The sequence below is a fragment of the Mesoplodon mirus genome (genome assembly GCF_964341445.2).
Source record: "Mesoplodon mirus genome assembly, chromosome: 7".
NCBI lineage: Eukaryota > Metazoa > Chordata > Mammalia > Artiodactyla > Ziphiidae > Mesoplodon > Mesoplodon mirus.
This window is the reverse complement of record NC_138983.1, coordinates 101,373,921-101,396,566: the sequence shown is the minus strand read 5'-3', so window position 1 is coordinate 101,396,566 and position 22,646 is coordinate 101,373,921. Positions and strand designations below refer to the sequence as shown.

General features: G+C 45.3%; 1 protein-coding gene and 1 pseudogene across 2 annotated transcripts in view; both read left to right on the top strand.

Annotated features, from left to right (window-relative positions):
• Positions 1-22,646, top strand: part of LOC309808912 (centrosomal protein of 78 kDa-like) — an 823,590-nt pseudogene that overhangs the window by 552,439 nt on the left and 248,505 nt on the right. The window lies entirely within an intron of this gene.
• LOC309808092 (forkhead-associated domain-containing protein 1-like) overlaps positions 1-22,646 on the top strand; it is a gene marked incomplete at its 5' end in the record, with an annotated part of 101,393 nt that overhangs the window by 44,364 nt on the left and 34,383 nt on the right. The window contains 4 exons of the mRNA XM_082628094.1: positions 944-1,053; positions 4,152-4,388; positions 16,530-16,653; positions 20,317-20,447. Coding sequence (XP_082484220.1) covers positions 944-1,053; positions 4,152-4,388; positions 16,530-16,653; positions 20,317-20,447 — 602 coding nt within the window. The remainder of the gene's footprint in view (positions 1-943; positions 1,054-4,151; positions 4,389-16,529; positions 16,654-20,316; positions 20,448-22,646) is intronic.

Here is a 22,646-nt window from a genome sequence, read left to right as displayed (position 1 = left end):
TGAGTGAATTGCGAGATGTCTGATGTGATACAGAGTGGGGCCCCCAAACACAATGCCATACTCCCCGAAAGTCATATAAACAGGCCTTGTAATATTGGGGTAAATAAGAAAAAAATTAGGAAAGCTTAAATGTCTATCAAGTGGATCCTAGTTAAACACGTTTGGCACACTTGGACAATGGACCACAATGCTACCCTTGAAAAGGACCCAGTACAGCTTCAAATACTGACATGGGAAGATGTTTTTCATATTGTTAGCTGAAAAGTAAGCTGGATAAGAATCTCTGACATGTAAATGCATTTTTGTTTTTTGAAAAGATATGACTGCAATAAAAAATATATAGCTAATGTTTAGTGCTAAATGATCTACATGAGGGGTCAGCAAACTTTTCCTGTAAAGAGCCAGATAGTAAATACTTTAGGATTTGTGGGTCACATGGTCTGTGCTGCAACTAGTCAGCTCTGCCTTTGTAGCTGGGAAGCAGCCATAAATAATATGTAAATCAATCACTGTGGCTGTGTTGCAATAAAACTTTATTTACAAAAATAGGCAGAAGGCCAGATTTGGCCGCAGGGCCATAGTTTGCCAACCCCGGCTCTATATCATTATTCTATTTAATCTCCAGATAGCCCTTTATAGCGGAGACTATCAGTGATCCTAAATTATGGATGTGGAAACGAAGGCTTAGAAAGAGCAAATGACTTGCCCAAGGTCATCACCTCTTATGCGGCATAGAAAAATGTCTGGAAAGAGACACACCACAGTGCATCAGTGCAGTTAATGCTGGGGAAGAGAAATGAGGCAGCTCTTACCCTTTCCTGTCCTCCTGTAATGCTTTCAGTGCATAAGTCTCATGAATGTGAAGGTTAATCTGAAAATATTTTTTAAGACTTTGGGGAAACTCACAGTCTCCTCTGCATTCTCTGTTGATCTTGTGTGTTAGTGTGGACCAACGCGGCGGAACTGTCGGAACAATCAGTGGCCGAGGAAATTCCTGGGGCAGAGCCCTACAGAGAAATTTTTGTGGACCAGGACCTGGCCCAGTATGATAAGGTGAGGGGTCTCGGGGAAGCACAGAGCTACAGCAGCAAGAGGGACCATGGAGAGATTGCCACTGCCTCTTGTTCTCTGTGTCTCAAGGACCGTCCCTTTTTCCTACTTCCAAGAAACCACCTCTTCCTCCCAAGACATTCAGCCAGGTTTGGCCACTGCTCATTTTATCCCAAATAACATCTACAACTACAAGGTACTGAGCACCTACTGTGTGCTGGGCCATGTCCTGTGCACTTGACATTTATTACCTCGTTAATCTTCACCATCTTCAAAATAGATTTTATCACCCTCACTTTGCAGATGAGGAAACTGAAGCTCAGAGAGGTTCAGTGATGTGTTCACGGCTGCCCAATGCAAGGAGCAGTGTTAGGATTCAAAGCGAGGTCTGGTTAGCTTCTCAGCGGGTACTTCTAACTCCCACACAGTAATCACTTGGTCAACCTTCAGTGATGGGACAGTGACGCAAAAACACGTTCCTAGCAGGAGGAATTGAGCCCTGAAGTCAGGGAGGCCTGGGCCAAGAGACTCGTTAAAGAACCAGAGAGGTTTAAAGCAGGGATGCGAGCAGAACAGGTGGATTCAAGCCATCCTGGGAAGGGCCCAGGTCAATTTCTCCCCACTTAGACACGACTCGAAAGTTACTCTAAAAGAAGCAGTCTATAATATCTCGCTTTCCTTCAGGGCCAGGGCCTGCTCCTGCAGCAATTCTCAGAGTTTGTGAGGAGCAGACCTACCTGGGGTTCTTGTCAGACACGGAAATCCAAACCTTCAGGAGGCAGGGGGTTCCAACCAGGCATCCTGGGACCAGACTCTGAAAAATGTTGCAGAAAGGCGAGAAGCCACACTCAGATTCTGTATTTATCGCTGTGTAACAAGCCATCCCAAAACTTAGCGGCTTCCAACAGCAATTCATTATTCCCCAGAATCTATGGGTTGACCTGGAAGGTTCCTTTGCTCGCGTCCTCTGGCCTCACTCATGCGGCCTCAGTCAGCCGCTGGCTTGGCCAGTTTGGTGGTCGGTCTCCATTGGCCTCCTTCCCACATCTAGGGCCTCAGCCAGGACGCCTGGACTGGTGCGCCCCTTTGTGCATGTGGTTTTTCATCACAGCACGGTGGTCTCGGGGTTCCCAGGGGGCCAGAGCAGAAGCTGCACAGCCTGTAAGAACTTGCCTGGAGATCATGCAGCATCACTTCCACTCCATTCCATTGGTTAAAGCAAGTCACGGGGCCAGCCCAGACTAGAGGGTGGGGAAATAGACTGGATGGCAAAACTGCAAAGTATTTGTTGCCATTTTTCAACCTGCCTCAATTTTAACTCGGAAATATAGTGCAACCACTATAATTTTTTCTATTTATAGAAAATGTTTATAAGCCATTTATCATTTTTTCTATTTATAATAGAAATAATTCTTTCTCTTTATAAGTCGTTTATACCCTGACTTGCCAGGACTCCTTCAAGTGACAATAAACAAATTAGCTTGAGGGGGAGCATCGATTAGCTCAACTTATTGGAAAATTTAAAGGGCCACTAGCTTCAGGTATGGCTAGATCCAGGAGCTTGAATAATGTCATCAGAACACCTCCCCACTACCAACCTCTCCCCTCTGTTTCCCTCAGAGTCTGGCTTTCTACATGAGGCTGGCTTTGTGTGTCAGAAAAGACAAACTCAGGCAAACAAGCCTACATATTTAAAGTTTATGATCCAAAAGAAGGCAAGATGCTCTCCCTCTGTAATCGATGTGTGAAATCTCTGATTGACCAGCTTGGGCCACATGCACATGGGGAGGCGGGACAGGAAGGAGCAGGGCACATGACTGACAATCCTACCCAGACCCCATGGAAGGAGGAACGCTCCCTCCAGAAGGGCAAGGGGACCCTCACCAGGAAAGCAGAACCCACAGCTGTCCACTGCCCTCTGCAAACTTCTTATATTCCAGCACTGGCACGGGGCCTGGCACTTAGTTGCTGCCCGATGAATGTTTGTTGCATGAGAAATGAATAAGCACCTGGCTGATCATAACAGGGTGAAACAGGGGAAACTGCCCAGGAGTAGGGAATATGTCTGATGCTCTCTCTTGAAGTTTTGCCACCAACTTTCACAAGGACCCAAAGGAAGGCCCCTGGCAGCAGCTGGCAATGTCAGACAGGCTTTCTCATGAGCGAGACCCTGTCCTGCCCCAGGTCACGGAGCTAGCAGGTCGTGAGGCTGACTGGACGGCTCTCCTGGGAATGAGCTGGCCCAGAAATTGCCCGTTTACCTCCTCCCGTGACTGCTTTGGAAAAGGCCTCTGGGGAATTTTTTCTTCTTCTTCTTCTTCTTCAGTTTTTCTGACATTTTATTGATAATGTCTGGTGAGAAGTTTGGGGGAATTTTTTTTTCCTTTTTTGGAAAACCTAACCAATTCTTTGGCTGCAGAGCTTTTTCACTGGAGAGATGGAGGACAGGGTTAATTATACCTGTGGGTACAGTCTACCAGCAATTTTGTTTTTCCAGCCGAAAGTTTACATGAGCCCATGCAAATAAATCAGTATTCCTGTCTCATTTACTTTCCAGATTGAGTTACCTGGAAAAAATTCATACATGAATAGCCAAAAGAGGCAGGAAATATTAGAAGAGAGGAAAGGGAAAACAAATAGTTCAGAATGTTTTAAGTTAAAACAAATAACCCTCATTATAGGCAGAAAGTGGTCATACAGAATGTTGTTTTCCTAAGTACCTTTCCTAGGTCCCCAGTGTGCTAGGCTGTATATTATAAATGAAATCATTCTAAGTAAACTTTCTAGCAACAAATGTTCCCAAGTGGGATGGTTGTTCTTAATATGAAAGTCTAATTCTCGGGGAAAGGAAAGTTTCCGTACCTGTGAGGTACAGACATCCATTACAGGAGTCTATATACAATTACCTCATTTTAACCCAATTCTTGTCTCTATGAGATTTTCGAAGTGACAGAGATAGCCTTGAAAGTCTGCTTTTTCCCTCCCTGCCTGCCCTCACCTTCCCAAAGAATGATACCATATTTTTCCTGTCTTTCTTTAAATGGGCTCAGCCTTACATCCAGACCCACACCTAGTAAATTTCCCATCTGTCCTCCACCCAGGATGAAATAATTCTGCTGCTGGGAAAAGAAGTCAGCCGTCTCTCCGATTTTGAACTTGAATCTAAATACAAAGACACCGTGATAGCAAGCCTGCAGAACCAAGTGGCCAACCTGAGGCAGAAGCTGTTGGAAACAGCCACCTCCAGGCAGAAGGAGAGGGTGATCCCGCCCAAGTTTCAGGTTCTGCATGAAGAGGACGATGCCCAACAGAGAGAGATCCAGAGCTTGAAAAACCAGGTAGGGCTCAGAGACAAGTGGGTCGGGGCCTTGGGGTCACAACACAGGGTGACAGCTCTCAGGTAGAGCCTGGGGGGAGCCACCTGGGTAGTTAGAAATGGGCAGTCAGCACAGCATGATGAAGAGTGCAGATCCAGGGAGTGGAGGGTTGGCAAGTTTCTAGCCTTGTAAGAACAATATTAGATTTGATTAAGTGCCTACCATGTTCAGGCCCCGGTGCAGGTGCTTTGGGTGCATTAGCTTATTTATTTATTTATTTACTTATTTAATGTATTTATTTATGGCTGCATTGGGTCTCCGTTGCTGTGCACGGGCTTTCTCTAGTTGCAGTGAGTAGGGGCTACTCTTCACTGCGGTGCGTGGGCTTCTCATTTCAGTGGCTTCTCTTGCTGCAGAGCATGGGCTCTAGGCACGTGGGCTTCAGTAGTTGCAGCATGAGGGCTTCAGTAGCTGTGGCTCACGGACTCTAGAGTGCAGGCTCAGTAGTTGTGGCCCACGGGCATAGTTTCTCCACAGCATGTGGGATCTTCCTGGACCAGGGCTCGAACTCGTGTCCCCTGCATTGGCAGGCAGATTCTTAACCACTGCACCATGAGGGAAGTCCCCTCATTAGCTATTTAAACCTCAGTCTTCTGGCAGATGCCATTCTACAGATGAGGAGACTGAGGCACGCTCAGAGATGCCCAGGAGCTTGTTACAGCTTGCACAGCAAGTGAGAGGCAGTGATGTGATTTGGGCTCAGCTCTGCCACCTTGTACACCTCATGCTTTCACACCCACTTTGCATTTCTGCCCAACTCCTGTCGCTTCAGTGACCACTTCTCACACCCACCCGGACCCAGCCAGAAAGAGCTGGAGATGGGGAGAAGGAACCCCACAGTGTTCCAAACACTGAGGCCTTTATCAAACCCTGAAGGCAGCTGCTGGTTCATTTACAGGGAATTTCACCAAAAATTCTCCACCCAGAATATTTGGATTTACCAGTCAACTTCCTTCCTCCTGAAACTAAATCCAAAAAAAAAAAAAAAAAAAAAAAAAAATTTAAGTTTTAAAGAACTACTTTAAAATTGGCCACTGATCTTGTTCATAAATTATATCTCAACAAAGTTGATAAAAAAGCAATTGGTCATTGATGAATTTTGGCCTCAGTGCATAATTCTGCTTAAAACCGTAGTCAGATTTGGTTCAACATGGTGGAGTAGAAGGACATGTTCTCACTCCCTCTTTCGAGAACACTGGAATCACAACTAACTGCTGAACAATCATCGACAGGAAGACACTGGAGCTCACCAAAAAGATACCCCACATGCAAAGACAAAGGAGAAGGGAGAAGGCGCAAAGAGACAGTAGGAGGGGCGCAATCCCCATAAAATCAAATCCCATAACTGCTGGGTGGGTGACTCACAAACTGGAGAACACTTATACCACAGAAGTCCACCCACTGGAGTGAAGGTTCTGAGCTCAACATCGGGCTTCCCAACCTGGGGGTCTGGCAATGGGAGGAGGAATTCCTAGAGAATCAGACTTTGAAGGCTAGTGGGATTTGATTGCAGGACTTTGGCAGGACTGGGGGAAAGAGCGATTCCACTCTTGGAGGGCACACACAAAGTAGTGTGTGCATTGGGACGCAGGGGAAGGAGCAGTGACCCCCATAGGAGACTGAACCAGACCTACCTGCTAGTGTTGGAGGGTCTCCTGCAGAGGCGGGGGGCAGCTGTGGCTCACCAAGGGACAAGTACACTGGCAGCAGAAGTTCTGGGAAGTATTCCTTGGCATGAGCCCTCCCAGAGTATGCCATTAACCCCACCAAAGAGCCCGGGTAGGCTCCAGTGTTGGGTCACCTCAGGCCAAACAACTAACAGGGAGGGAAACCAACCCACCCATCAGCAGACAAGCAGATTAAAGTTTTACTGAGCTCTGCCCACCATTGCAAGAGCCAGCTCTACCCAGCACCAGTCCCTCCCATCAGGAAACTTCCACAAGCCTCTTAGATAGCCTCATCTACCAGAGGGCAGACAGCAGCAGCAAGAAGAACTACAATCCTGCAGCCTGTGGAACAAAAACCATATCCACAGAAAGACAGCGAAGATGAAAAGGCAGGGGGCTATGTAACAGATGAAGGAACAAGATAAAACCCCAGAAAAACAACTAAATGAAATGGAGAGAGGCAATCTTCCAGAAAAAGAATTCAGAATAATGATAGTGAAGATGATCCTGGACCTCAGAAAAAGAATGGAGGCAAAGATCCAGAAGATGCAAGAAACGTTTAACAAAGATCTAGAAGAATTCAAGAACAAACAAACAGAGATGAAGAATACAATAACTGAAAAAAAAATACACTAGAAGGAATCAATAGAATAACTGAGGCAAAAGAACGGATAAGTGACCTGGAATACAGAATGGTGGAATTCACTGCTGCGGAACAGAATAAAGATAAAAGAATGAAAAGAAATGAAGACAGCTTAAGAGACCTCGGGGACAACATTAAACACAACGTTCACATTATACGGGTCCCAGAAGGAGAAGAGAGAGAGACAGGACCCGAGAAGATATTGAAGAGATTATAGTCAAAAACTTCCCTAACATCGGAAAGGAAATAGCCACCCAAGTCCAGGAAGCATAGAGAGTCCCATACAGGAGAAACCCAAGGAGAAACACACCGAGACACATAGTAATCAACTTGGCAAAAATTAAAGAAAAATTATTGACAGCAGCAAGGGAAAAATGACAAATAACATACAAGGGAACTCCCAGAAGGTTACCAGCTGATTTCTCAGCAGAAAGTCTACAAGCCAGAAGGGAGTGGCATGATATACTTAAAGTGATGAAAGGGAAGAACCTACAACCAAGATTACTCTACCCAGCAAGGATCTCATTCAGATTCGATGGAGAAATCAAAAGCTTGACAGACAAGCAAAAGATAAGAGAATTGAGCACCACCAAACCAGCTCTACAACAAATGTTAAAGGAACTTCTGTAAGTGGGAAACACAAGAGAAGAAAAGGACCTACAAAAACAAACCCAAAACAATTAAGAAAATGGTCATAGGAACATACATATCGATAATTACCTTAAACGCGAATGGATTAAATGCTCCAACCAAAAGACACAGGGTTGCTGAAAGGATACAAAAACAAGAACCATCTATATGCTGTCTACAGGAGACCCACTTCAGACCTAGGGACACATACAGACTGAAAGTGAGGGGATGGAAAAAGATATTCCATGCAAATGGAAATCAAAGGAAAGCTGGAGTAGCAATACTCATATCAGATAAATTAGACTTTAAAATAAAGAATGTTACAAGAGACAAGGAAGGACACTACGTAATGATCAAGGGATCAATCCAAGAAGAAGATGTAACAATTATAAATATATATGCACCCAGCATAGCAGCACCTCAATACATAAGGCAACTGCTAACAGCTCTAAAAGAGGAAATCAACAGTAACACAATAATAGTGGGGGACTTGAACACCTCACTTACACCAATGGACAGATCATCCAAAGAGAAAATTAATAAGGAAACACAAGCTTTAAATGACACAATAGACCAGATAGATTTAATTGATATTTGTAGGACATTCCGTCCAAAAACAGCAGATTGCACTTTCTTCTCAAGTGCGCATGGAACATTTTCCAGGATAGATCACGTCTTGGGTCAAAAATCAAGCCTCAGGAAATTTAAGAAAATTAAAATCATATCAAGCATCTTTTCTGACCACAACGCTATGAGATTAGAAATGAATTACAGGGAAAAACCTGTAAAAAACACAAACACACGGAGGCTAAACAGTACGTTACTAAATAACCAAGAGATCACTGAAGAAATCAAAGAGGAAATCAAAAAATACCTTGAGACAAATGACAATGAAAACACGACGATCCAAAACCTATGGGATGCAGCAAAAGCATCCCATAGATTTAGAGGGAAGTTTATAGCTATAGAAGCCCACCTCAAGAAACAAGCAAAATCTCAAATAAACAATCTAACGTTACACCTAAAGGAACTAGAGAAAGAAGAACAAACAAAACCCAAAGTGAGCAGAAGGAAAGAAATCATAAAGATCAGAGCAGAAATAAATGAAATAGAAACAAAGAAACCAATAGCAAAGATCAATAAAACTAAAAGCTGGTTCTTTGAGAAGTTAAACAAAATTGATAAACCATTAGCCAGACTCATCAAGAAAAAGAGGGAGAGGACTCAAATCAATAAAATTAGAAAGGAAAAAGAAGTTACAACAGACACCGCAGAAATACAAAGCATCCTAAGAGACAACTACAAGCAACTCTATGCCAATAAAATGGACAACCTAGAAGACATGAACAAATTCTTAGAAAGTTATAACCTTTCAAGACTGAACCAGGAAGAAATAGAAAATATGAACAGACCAATCACAAGTAATGGAATTGAAACTGTGATTAAAAATCTTCCAACAAACAGAAGTCCAGGACCAGAAGGCTTCACAGGTGAATTCTATCAAACATTTAGAGACGAGCTAACACCCATCCTTCTCAAACTCTTCCAAAAAATTGCAGAGGAAGGAACACTCCCAAACTCATTCTCTGAGGCCACCATCACCCTGATACCAAAACCAGACAAAGATACTACAAAAAAAGAAAATTACAGACCAATATGACTGATGAATATAGATGCAAAAATCTTCAACAAAATACTAGCAAACAGAATCCAACAACACATTAAAAGGATCATACACCATGATCAAGTGGGATTTATCCCAGAGAGGCAAGGATTCTTCAATATATGCAAATCAATCAATGTGATACACGATATTAACAAATTGAAAAAGAAAAACCATATGATCATCTCAATGGATGCAGAAGACACTTTTGACAAAATTCAACTCTGATTTATGATAAAAACTCTCCAGAAAGTGGGCATAGAGGGAACCTACTTCACCATAGTAAAGGCCATATATGACAAAGCCACAGCAAACATCATTCTCAATGGTGAAAAACTGAAAGCATTTCCTCTAAGATCAGGAACAAGACAAGGATGTCCACTCTCACTACTATTCTTCAACATAGTTTTGGAAGTCCTAGCCACAGCAATCAGTGAAGAAAAAGCAATAAAAGGAATCCAAATTGAAAAAGAAGAAGTAAAACTGTCACTGTTTGCAGATGACAGGATACTATACAGAGAGAATCCTAAAGATGGCACCAGAAAACTACTAGAGCTAATCAGTGAACTTGGTCAAGTTGCAGGACACAAAATGAATGCACAGAAATCTCTTGCATTCCTATACACTAATGATGAAAAATCTGAAAGAGAAATTAAGGAAACACTCCCATGTACCACTGCAACCAAAAAATACAATACCTAGGAATAAACCTACCTAGGGAGACAAAGACCTGTATGCAGAAAACTGTAAGACACTGATGAAAGAAATTAAAGATGATAGCAACAGATGGAGAGATATACCACGTTCTTGGATTGGAAGAATCAAAATTATGAAAATGGCTATACTACCCAAAGCAATCTACAGATTCAATGCAATCCCTATCAAATTACCAATGGCATTTTTTACAGAACTGGAACAAAAAAGCTTAAAATTTGTGTGGAGACACAAAAGACCCCGAATAGCCAAATCAGTCTTGAGGGGAAAAAACGGAGATGGAGGAATCAGACTCCCTAAGTTCAGCCTATACTACAAAGCCACAGTAATCAAGACAATATGGTACTGGCACAAAAACAGAAATATAGGTCAATGGAACTGGATAGAAACCCCAGAGATAAACCCACACACCTATGGTCAACTAATCTATGACAAAGGAGGCAAGGATATACAGTGGAGAAAAGACAGTCTCTTCAATAAGTGGTGCTGGGAAAACTGGACAGCTACATGTAAAAGAATGAAATTAGAACACTCCCTAACGCCATACACAAAAATAAACTCAAAACGGATTAGAGACCTAAATGTAAGACCAGACACTCTAAAATTCTTAGAGGAAAACATAGGAAGAACACTCTTCGACATAAATCACAGCAAGATATTTTTTGATCCACTTCCTAGAGTAATGGAAATAAATACCAAAATAAACAAATGGGACCTAATGAAACTTCAAAGCTTTTGCACAGCAAAGGAAACCATAAACAAGATGAAAAGACAACCCTCAGAATGGGAGAAAATATTTGCAAAGGAAGCAACTGACAAATGATTAATTTCCAAAATATATAAACAGCTCATGCAGCTCAATATTAAAAAAAACAAACAACCCAATCCAAAAATGGGCAGAAAACCTAAATAGACATTTCTCCAAAGAAGATATACCGCTGGCCAAGAAGCACATGAAAAGCTGCTCAACATCATTAATTATTAGAGAAATGCAAATCAAAACTACAATGAGGTATCACCTCACACCAGTTAGAATGGGCATCATCAGAAAATCTACAAACAACAAATGCTGGAGACGGTGTGGAGAAAAGGGGACCGTCTTGCACTGTTGGTGGGAATGTAAATTGATACAGCCACTATGGAGAACAGTATGGAGGTTCCTTAAAAAACTAAAAATAGAATTACCATAGGACCCAGCAATCCCACTACTGGGCATATACCCAGAGAAAACCATAATTCAAAAAGCCACATGCACCCCAATGTTCATTGCAGTACTATTTACAATAGCCAGATCATGGAAGCAACCTAAATGCCCATCAACAGACGAATGGTTAAAGAGGAAATGGTACATATGTACAATGGAATATTACTCAGCCATGAAAAGGAACAAAATTGGGTTATTTGTAGAGACGTGGATGCATCTAGAGACTGCCATACAGAGTGAAGTAAGTCAGAAAGAGAAGAACAAATATCATATATTAACACATATATTTGGAACCTAGAAAAATGGTAAAGATGAACCAGTTTGCAGAGCAGAAATGGAGACACACATGTAGAGAACAAACGTATGGACACCAAGGGGGGAAAACGGCAGGGGGTGGGGATGGTGGTATGATGAATTGAGAGATTGGGATTTACATGTATACACTGATGTGTATAAAATGGGTGACTAATAAGAAAAGTATAAATAAATAAATAAACATTTAAAAAAAGAGAGAGAGAGAAAAAAAAAAAAACCGTAGTCAGTGCTTGGGGGCCTTTGTTCTCTTGTGCTCTGTTTACTGTCTTTCCCTTCTGTAACCGATTCTAGGTACACAGTTTCAGTCCTAGAAATGGTGCTCTAGAAAGGACACAGATTGTGTATGGTGAACCTAGGAGATTCTAGCAGGAAACTGTAAGCTCCATGAAGGCAAAGGTTGGGCCCAGTAACCTTCTAGAACTCTGTTAGGACTGTGGCTGTTTGTTTGTTCTTTATTCATCCATCCGTCCATTAATCCAAAGAAATATTTTGGGGGGCCTATCCTGTGCCATGCCCTCTTCCAGGCTCTGAGAATTCAGCAGAGAACAAGACAGACATGATCCTTCCCCCTGTTATGCTCTAGTGAGGGAGACAGAATAAACAAGTCAACAAATACATGCTCTAATATTTAAATGAACTCATGACTCTCCTTCAAACCTGGTTTTCAAAAAACAATGAAAGTAACAGGTCCTGTAGGAATTATTAGTGCAAACAGCTACCTTGACATGTAGCTGACACATTAATGAGCATCTTTTTCTTGAACTGAACCCAATTTTGCTGAAATATTCCTTTCAGTTATTCTCCCATTTCAGAGCTTTCCTGAGAAAATGACATGTCTTTTTCAGGTACATGGACGAGGCTGAATTATTCCCACATACCTTTTTTTTTTTTTGGCCGTACCACGCGGCTTGCAGGATCTTAGTTCCCTGACCAGGGATCAAACCCAGGCCTCCAGCAGTGGAAGCACAGAGTCCTAACCACTGGACTGCCAGGGAATTCCCCACATACCTTTTTTTAAATAATTGAAATATATTTGACATAGAATATTATATAATTTCCACATAGCTTTGAATATCTGCCGGTCCCAATTTGAGTTTTATTTAAAGTGGCTGCCGATATCTGGGGGAAAAAATGTTTTTTTACAAAGAAATTATCTAGAAATAATTACACTGATGCATCATGCTGTTGCCACCCCTACCCCTGGAGCTTCACTTATAACTGAAGAAGAATATTTTATAGCAAGGCATATATGAACCCGAGGCTCCATTGGTTTGAACTCAAATCGAGTTTCATCCACTGACATTTTAGTTTCTTAAGTATTCTACTGCCTGCAGAGCATTCCACCAGAAGTGTAAGCCACATGGCAGGTTGATTTATGGTTCTGATTACTTTATGTGTTTTCCCTGGTCCCCGAAGGTGTGTGCATAATGATTTGCTCTCAGAGATCTTCGATCCGCTACAATATCACTAGAAAATTCTTACCTCCATGTGCTCTTATACGCCTGTGCTAATTAGAAGCCAAATTATCATCCTGAAACAATCACTCCTCCTAGCACTCTTAACTTTCTTATGATTCAGTGCCCATTTTATTACACAGCTTAACAGACATTAAACATCTTGGAATTTATGCCATTACAAACAATATGGATATTTACTTTGATAGTAAAAGTATCAAAGAGGTTTGAAGACTCTTTGGAGTTTTCCAGCAATCCGAAATCCTAAAACTCTGACACTCAGATTGAAATATTTTCAATCTGTCAAAACCACTGGAGTCTTAGAGGGGAACGTATGTTTTCCCTTCTGGAAGTTTGTCTCTGTGTGTTCTATCTCTGGTATCATGCAAATAAAAGCATTAAGCTGAGAAGAGCTTACAAACACTTTCAGTGTTCCAAGGACCTTTTATGGAAAAGTTGTAGTTCCCCCCAACAGAGAAAAGTAAGATGTGAAAGAATTTTTTCACTCAAAGTTTCCAAAGCACAAACATGCAAAAGTATAGCCTTGGGGAGAGTGGGGGTCAGAGTGGCCTGTGTCCCCGCAACTTCTAGCATAGACCCCCCCCAATAATGTCTCAGGTGCCCCAGGGAAAAAGTAAGTGTAACTGCCCCAAATGTCCTAGACTCTGAACCATGATGGTGTATGAAACGAGTCAGAAAACTTGTGAGACCTTGACGGTTCTGTTAATTCTACCAGAGTAATAATGACAAGATTTCCAAGGACACAAACCAAGACCAAAGGCTGTGAGCGCCATCTGGTGGCCATATCAGCACGCCCGAACTCCATTACCTGGGCATGCCCACCACCTCCCCCCAATCTTTTTTTTTTTTTTTTTTTTTTTTTAGTGTGATGCCCGCAACCTGGTCTGATGGTAAACAGGGAAATTCCTGTATTTCTTCTTTTGGAGGGATTATTTTTATTTAAGATACTGAATCTCTATTTACTCTTATAACAGTTATTTTTAATTTAATGCACGTTTTTAAGTTTAAAAAGGGAGCTGCTTCTACGAAAAATGCTAAGAAATTATAGTGGGGCTAGCCAAGAGACATGGGAAAAATAGTGAAAGTGGTATATGAATGACTGAAGTTTAGGAACTCTCTTCGGGTGGGGTTGCTAGAAAAAGTAAGGACACCCAGTTAAATTTGAATTTTAGAATTTCGTTTTAGTGTGTGTCCCAAATATTGCATGGGACACATTTGCACTAAAATATTATTCATTATCTGAAATCCTATTTTAAGTGAACATCCTTTTTTCCTCCCCTAAATCTGGCAACCTTACCTTAGGAGAACAAAGAAATTGCACCCAGGACTTCCCTGGTGGCACAGTGGTTAGGAATCCACCTGCCAGTGCAGGGGACACGGGCTCGAGCCCTGGTCGGGGAAGATCCCACATGCCGCGGAGCATCTAAGCCCGTGCGCCACAACTACTGAGTCCCTCGTGCCACAACTACTGAAGCCCGTGTACTTACAGCCCATGCTCTGCAACAAGAGAAGGCGCTGCAATAAGCCTGTGCACCGCAACAAAGACCCAACGCAACCAAAAATAAATAAATTTATTTTTAAAAAAAGAAAAGAAACTGCACCCTTCTCCTTGTCACTTCCATTTTGATCTATCAGAATAAGCTAGTGGGGCTTCCCTTGTGGTGCAGTGGTTGAGAGTCCGCTTGCCGATGCAGAGGACGCAGGTTCGTGCCCCGGTTCGGGAAGATCCCACATGCCGCAGAGCGGCTGGGCCCGTGGGCCATGGTCGCTGAGCCTGTGCGTCCGGAGCCTGCGCCCCACAACGGGAGAGGCCACAACAGTGAGAGGCCCGCGTACTGCAAAAAAAAAAGAAAAGAAAAGCAAAACAAGCTAGCTCTTGTCCTGTCTACGGATTGCGTGGCATTTATGCCCCAGTAAACGGGTCCCTGTGGGAGTACTGAGGCCTGACATCTGAAAAATCACAGGGCAAAGGCCCACAGTGCACCTTGAGGTGGGAAAGTCCTGGCCACTCAGAACAAGCAGTCTGGCCACATCAGACCGAGAGGGAGGGGGTTCTGGGCCCAGCTCTCTTTCCCGGCCTCTCGGGTACCTGCTCTGTGGAGGCCGAGGCCTGGCAGCTACTTTCGGGCCCTTACCAACGTTGCATTTGATGGAGAGCCTTCCGCACCCCACGTGTAGACCTAGACCCCTGGAGAGGGACCGGCCCTTGAGGGGGCTCTGATCCATGGATTTAGAGGGTGCTCACAGCAGCCATAGATAGAGCCGGCCTGTGGTGCTCCCACCCACGATTCCTGTATTTCCTCTTTTTTTTTTTTTTTTTTTTGTGGTACGCATGCCTCTCACTGTTGTGGTCTCTCCTAGTGCGGAGCACAGGCTCCGGACGCGCAGGCTCAGGGGCCATGGCTACGGGCCCAGCCGCTCCGCGGCGTGTGGGATCTTCCCAGACCGGGACATGAACACGTGTCCCCTGCATCAGCAGGCAGACTCTCAACCACTGCACCACCAAGGAAGCCCTTGTATTTCCTCTTAATAACAACCACACTGGCGTTTAAGTGAGCCTGGCAAGGCTTACAAATGCACACATAAAGATTACCAACTATCTTCCCCAGAGACGCACGAGGGAAGCTGAAGCTAAAACACCCCGTGAGGGCTTACCTGGTGGCGCAGTGGTTGAGAGTCCGCCTGCCGATGCAGGGGACATGGGTTCGTGCCCCGGTCTGGGAAGATCCCACATGCCATGGAGCGGCTGGGCCCGTGAGCCATGGCCGCTGAGCCTGCGCGTCCGGAGCCTGTGCTCCACAAAGGGAGAGGCCACAACAGTGAGAGGCCCGCGTGCCGCAAAAAAAAAAAAAAAAAAAAAAAAGAAAACAAAAAAAACACCCCGTGGTAGGTAGAGGAGAGGACCGTCACAGCTCATCCCCCTGTGCCGTGTGCCAGGCATGATCTGAGCACTTGTACACATGTTAACTTATTAAAATACTTCTAACAATCCTATCAGGTTGGGACTACCATCACCCCGCATACAGACTGAACAAAAGGAAACAGAATATGGTGTCCTCCTTGTGTTCACAAAGCCCATTAACTGGCAGAGGCAGGACTTGAAGGCCACAGTCCGGCTCCCGAGTCCATGCCATGCTTTACAGCCTCCAACTTCTCACGCTCATTCCTAGAGCCACCTGGGAAGGAGGAACCAGGCAACTAAAGACTGGGTTTGAATCAGACTCCACGTCTGACCAGCCACGTGATGCCGAGCAGGGGGCCTCGCCTCTCTGAGTCTCAACCTGGCTCCCTTGCAAAATGGGCACATTAATGGGAACGTCAGCCTTCAGCAACGCTGTGACGAGTATCAGTGTAGCATGTGTGAACGGGCTCTGTAAACTCTGGAGTGTTCTGTGAGGTATAAACTACCCTCTATTCTCATTAGAGGGAATTCATTTCATAACCTGCTCCCGGCTCTTGAACTTTGCTGTGCATCCAGTCAGTGCTGGATGATCTGGAACCAACAGCTGGTCTATTTATGGCTGAAAATCCACAGGTCATAGGAAGACAGCAGCACCGGAGCCCCTGGGTGGCCACAAAGATAAGGTTCGTGTCTTGAGGACCAATGACATGGTGGTCACTGAAGGAACAGGCCCCCTCCTGCCCCTTCCACTAGTGACAACGGAAAACCTTGGTTTCCCCAACACCCCGATCCAAGATCAACCCGACTCTTTGCCCAACGTTGGAGAAGTACCGGCGTGTCCTGCAGGCCTGGCTGGCCCCCTCTGACTGTGTGTTGCCTCCTTCCACAGATCAGTGCCCTACAGCAAGGCTACAACCAGGTGCTGAGCCAGACCCTGTCTGAGAGAAACTTAGAAATCACCTCCCTGAAGCACGAGGCCGAGAACTTAAGGAGGGACGCCGCAATCACGTCAGGTGAGGCCCTTCTGCATTCAGGCCCCAGAGCTTCTGCCCTCCCCCTGCAGACATCACCAGTCAACCAGCACACCTGTGCCCGTGACCTGGGTGCAGCCTCAGGGATCACCCGTGTCGGTGCATTAGAGTTCTCCCTCAGTGGAGGTTTCTTGCCACCCAGTTCCGAGGGCAGGGCCTGGTAAATATTTGAGAGAATGGTATCTCTTGGCTACAAGGTCTCCTGAGCACTGGCCCCACCAGGGAGAACACAGGTCGCCTTGTGGCTTGGGTGGTTCCACAAAGCAGCCTGAGTGCAAACTAGAGCGTGGACAAAATGGGGTCACTCCTTTAAGGCACCCATGGTCTCACCCATTTCAGCCGAGTGCACTTGGGCCCAAGGGAAACCATTTTCTAATTTGATCAGAGGTGGTTCCCTGATAAAGGGCTTGGGTTGGGAGAGGGGCAGCCAACACACAGCTGTGGCTGAGCTTTGATTCCCTGGATTCCTTCATTGCTTCCACATGTTTCTTGAGCTCCTACTAGGTGTCAGGCCCCGTTCCAGGCTCCGGGGAGGGAGAGCCAAAAAAGACAGTCAGATTCCTGTACTCACAGATTTGGGAGGGGGTGACAGACAATAAAAGTAAAGGGATGAATAAACAAGCCCACTTCAGAGAGCAGTGCTGCTGTGGAGAAAATAAACTGTGTGTCGTGGTGGCCAGCGCTTCAAGCGGGGAGGCCAAGGGGGACCAGCTTAGTGGGTGTGCAACCATGGAACTCAGGTGGGACTTGAACCCGTGGGCTGGGACTCGAACCCACTCAGAACCCACTATCTTTTAATCGAGATCATGCATCTGGTCTCGGGACTTAATAAAGCTCAGGTTCTTTATGTCTCATGCAGAAAGAATTCAGTGAGAGACAAAGTAAGAAGTGGATTTCTTTAGAGAGAAACACACTCCACAGACAGAGTGTGGGCCATTTCAGAAGGCTAGAGACCCCCAAATATGGGGCAGTTAGTTTTTATGGGCTGGGTAATTTTATAGGCTAAAGAGTGGGAGGATTGGGACAACTCTAATATTTTGGGGAAGGGGCGGGGATTTCCAGGAATTGGGCCAACACCCACTTTTTTTTTTTTTTTTCCTGTACGCGGGCCTCTCACAGTTGTGGCCTCTCCCATTGCGGAGCACAGGCTCCGGACGTGCAGGCTCAGCAGCCATGGCTCACGGGCCCAGCCGCTACGCAGCATGTGGGATCTTCCCGGACCGGGGCACGAACCCGTGTCCCCTGCATCGGCAGGCGGACTCTCAACCACCGCGCCACCAGGGAAGCCCCACCACCCACTTTTTGACCTTTATGGTCAGCCTCGGAACAGTCCTGGTGCTGATGGGTGTGTCATTTCGCTCATGTGTTACAATGAGCCTGTAATGGGGCTCCAGTTCCCCTGGAACTCGAATCTTACGCCCCCTTGGACCTAGCCGATTCTAACCAGTTCATGTTGTATCCTCCACCGCTATGTCCTTCTTTTAGAGAGGACCTGTTTCAGGTGGGCAAGGACAAGCCAAGGGCAAGCGAGCCTGCGTGGAGTGAACAGGGGATTGTGGGGCTGGGCAGGGTCGGGGGGGTCTGGGTTTTTATTCCAAGGGTGTTGGGAATCCAGTGGAGGTTTTTAAGCAGAAACTGACATGTCTAGAGACCTGAAGAGGATGGGGCCACTCACAGACGAGGGGAGAGAGAGAAGCAGGTGACAGGGAGGAGGCAGTGAGCCTCGGAGGGGCACATCACTCTGAAAGCAGCCAGTGCGTAGCAGGAAACATGCCCACAGCTGTAGAAGCCAGGCATAGCATTGAGTCGCACGTGAATCCCCATCTCTGTATGAATCTGTGCTTTTCTTCTGCCTCACTCTGCAACTTAATCACACCCACACCCACCCCCTGCTGCCCCCAGGTCTCTGCTTATGCTCCTCCCTCACTTGGGATGTCCTCAGATGTTTTCTGAGCACCTCCCGCAGGCTAGGTGCTGTTCTGGGCACCAGGAATGGAAGGATGAACTCGCTGGTCCTCACCTTCCTCCCGTATGTCGGCCAGTGAAACCTCATCCAAGCATCAAGCCTGTCTCAGATCCCACCTTCTCCGATCAGGGAGTCGGACAGGCCTGGGTTGGGATAACGCTTGAGATGGGCTGGACCCACTCAAAGTGTGGCAAGCCCCAGAGGGATTTCCAAGTAACTGAACTCTGTCCTGGAGGCAAAGCTCATTTTTAAAATGAAATTCTGGAGCATTTTGTGCTTTATTTCATAGACATTCTTGATTGATACCTACCACTAAAACTGGGCCTGATGTTCTTTCAAGAAAAGAACCGTAGGAGATAACCCAATACCACTGCATTTATGCACCCTTCTTCCCACTTTTATTCAAAATGATACTACAATGCAAGAGGGAAGAGATATGGGGAGATATGTATATGCATAACTGATTCACTTGGTTATAAAGCAGAAACTAAAACACCATTGTAAAGCAATTATACTCCAATAAAGATGTTAAAAAAATGATACTACAGTAATGGAGGAGTTATCTATTGCTGCATAACAAGTTACCCCAAAATGTAATGGATAAAACCCCAACCAATATTTATTATCTCCTCCAGTTTCTGTAGTTCAGGATTTGAGCGGGGGGTGACTTAGTTCTCATGAGTTGCAGGCAAGATGTCGGCTGGAGCATCAGTCATGTCATCTAAAGCCTCGGGGGGAGCCGGAGGATCCCCCTTCAGAATGGCTGCTCATGTGGCTATTGGCTGGAGGCCTTAGTCCCTCAGCACACATGCTTCTCTCTAGGGCTGCTTGAGTGTCGTCACGACACAGCAGTTGGCTTCCCCCAGAGTGAGTGATTGGAGAGAGAGCAAAGAGGAGGCCACAGTCTCTTTTATGACCCAGCCTGAGAGGAAACAGTCCGTCATTTCCACAGTATCATATTGGTGACCCATGGCAGCCCTATTCACGGTGGGAGGGGCTACACAGGGCATGAATTCTAGGTGGTAGGGATCATTGGGGCCATTTTGGAAGCTGGCTGCCGAGAAAAATAATAGGCGCCATGTAACAAACATAATTTAGCCACTTTGTGTTCTTGGGGCATACTGTCTCATTTGACCCTTACAATAACTCTGTGTGGGACAGACAGTGGGAGGTGAAATAGCTTGTCCAAGACCACGAAGCTAATAAGTGGTAGAGAGGGGTCCAAACTCAGAGGACTGAGAAACCAACCACCCACCCCATCAATAGTGTCCAGCAGTGCCCTCTGCCACACGCCCGTCTCCTGGCCTCTGGAGAAGAATTCCTGGACCTTCCCTGTGCTGGGCCTTTGTTCCCCAGGCCCATGGTGTGGCCTCTCCTCCCAGCTTTGCCTGGCCTGTGCCCACAAGAGGCCCCCAAAGGCTTCTCCTCTCGCTGGTGCTGACTGCCCCTCATTCTCACTGAAGCCTCAAACCCTGTTCCATGGACTTCGCTCTCATTCCCATTCCTGCTCTGGGACCCTTGGAAAAAGCCTCCCCAATTGTAGGCGGGCAGCGGTGGTGGCCTGGGCTTGGAAGGTCTTTTCCGAACATTGGCTGACAGCCATGGTGTTGCCAATAATCCTTCCTGCCTCTTTGACCTCCATGAGTCTTTTGTTTTGGTTTGGTTTGGTTCTTTTACAGAGATGGTGTCATCTTTGCAAAGAGACGCGTTAGTAAAGGATGGTCAAGTTCAACAATTACAACAGGAGGTGAATCAACTGAAAAGTGAGAACAAAGAAAAGGATCACCAGCTTGAAGCCCTCAGCTCCAGAGTGAGTGTCGGGTCATCAGCAAATTGTAGCTGCGAAAAGCAGACACAGTGGAGTCACATGACACACGGTGGTGAGATGAGGCCAGTGCCCAAGGACACAGGGAGGGTAGCTGCTGGGCAGGTGGCCAACTTCTCTGAAGCCTTTCAAAGGACAGTGTGTATGTGGCTCAGAAGAAGCATAATAGATTTTCACATCCAGCAAACATTTTCTAACCCCTATTATAAATGAGTTTGTTTAATCCCAGCAACAAACCCACCTATGAGCATATACTGCCATTGCAAAGTTTAATATTAAACAGAATACGATCTCCCTGTGAGCACGGATGACCACACGGCTGCATCGTGGCCCCAGCACCGCTGGTTCTCATAACTGTCTTCACAGCAGAACGTCTGAAGATCCAGATGCAAACACGCAGACGCTCATTTCTTCCTTAGACTTTAGTGTGTGGAATGTCTCTATGGAAGATGAACGTGGTAGGCAAGCAAAGAGCTTTTTACATGTAACTTTGACTATTTGCAAATCTTGCCTTCAATGCTAACTTTAGAATCCTGCCCCTATAGGATAAGATTTCTCAGTATTTGCATGATGTGCCTGTTTCTGTGAGTCAAGGTAAAACCTCAAAGCTTTCATCTCAGGTGGCAACTCAGAGATTCCCAGAGGCTACCCGATAGCTAGGTCTGCATGGGGCTGGGGTGAAAACAGATCTTGAGGTTCCAAGGAAAAGGCACAATAAGTAATACCTGGTACATAGTACCATACCCAGTTTGGAGCTGGTGAAAGGCACTGCATGAGCTTTGGGATCAGACAGACCAGGGTCCCATCCCAGAGCTTTCTTTTATTGTAACTTATTTGGCCTCCATTTCCCCATGTGTGAAATGGGGATGACAAAATCGTTTTCCAAGAAGTGGGAGGCTGGTTTTAGTTGTGCTCTTCTGCCTCTGCCTGAGGTCGGCTGCCTGGCCAAGCCCTCTGCATTCGTTTCTCCCAAGCAGGGTGTCTTCCCAGGCATGTGCTATAGCTGTTTAATGTGGTGTGTGTGTGTGTGTGTGTGTGTGTGTGTGTGTGTGTGTGTGTGTTGGGGACGGGAAGGGGATGCAGAGCTGCTGCTAAGTAGAAGGAATCTGCAAAGACAGCACCTGCTTGGCTCTTCTACCTCCTGAAATGCATTTGGATGATTTATGTCCCCATTTCCCCTTCCTCGTTGACCTTGGAATGAGGTCCCTTCTCCTCTAGACTGTGCTGGCCAATAGCACAAGGGCTCGTCACCACCAAGGATACTGCTCTTGTGAACATTTGAGATGCCTTTTTTTTAATGACATATATCATGTGTGTTAATTTTAGAAAAATAAGTAGATGACATTGAGAAGAAAAAATAAAAAGAGAGGAGAGGAAATGCTACCTTGAGAAATCAGTGTTAATATTTTCATGTATGTTCTTCCAGTCTTGTTTCTATATATTGCCTAGAAATCAATCAATCAATCATTTTATAGTGAATTTATACTATGCACATTTTTTAAATTTTTAAATACTTATTATTTTTCCATTCTAATAAATCAACGCTCTTATCATTCGTCTTAAAAGCTACATACTTTCTCCTGGATGTACCCAGTGTTATAAAGTGGTCTGCTGTTCTAAACAACACTTGGGTTGTTTCCTCTTTTTTTTTTTTCTTCCACTGTTACTGACAATTCTGTGAAGAGCATCCTTGAAACTACAGATTTACTTATTTCTCCAGTCATTGTCCTTAAGGTACATTCCTAAAGTGGGAATTGCTGGGTCAAAAGAAGGCACATCCATCCTTATGCCCTTAATGCCTGTTGCCAAGCCGCCCTCAGGCAAGACAGCTCCGTTTACCCCTCCACACCAGTCGGGGCTGTTGTTTCTTTGAGATGCAACCTGCACAAAAGCCCTAAGATGGACCGGAGCTCACTGGCTCTGCCCCCTCCACCCTCACCGTTCACAGCGTGAAAACATCCCAATTCCTGCACCCTAAGTCCCCAGACTCTACAAAGCTGGATTTCCCCTGCAGTGAAGTTTGCTCGCTTTTGAAGAGGAATTTAGACGCTCTATTCCTCAGAACTCATGAGAGGGGTGAACTGGGAACGACTGCAGGATCCCGTGCTCCCATCACACAAATGGTCTCGCCTCTCAGAATTCAGAGGTGTGATTGCGTTATACAGCAGGAAACACTCCTGGGCG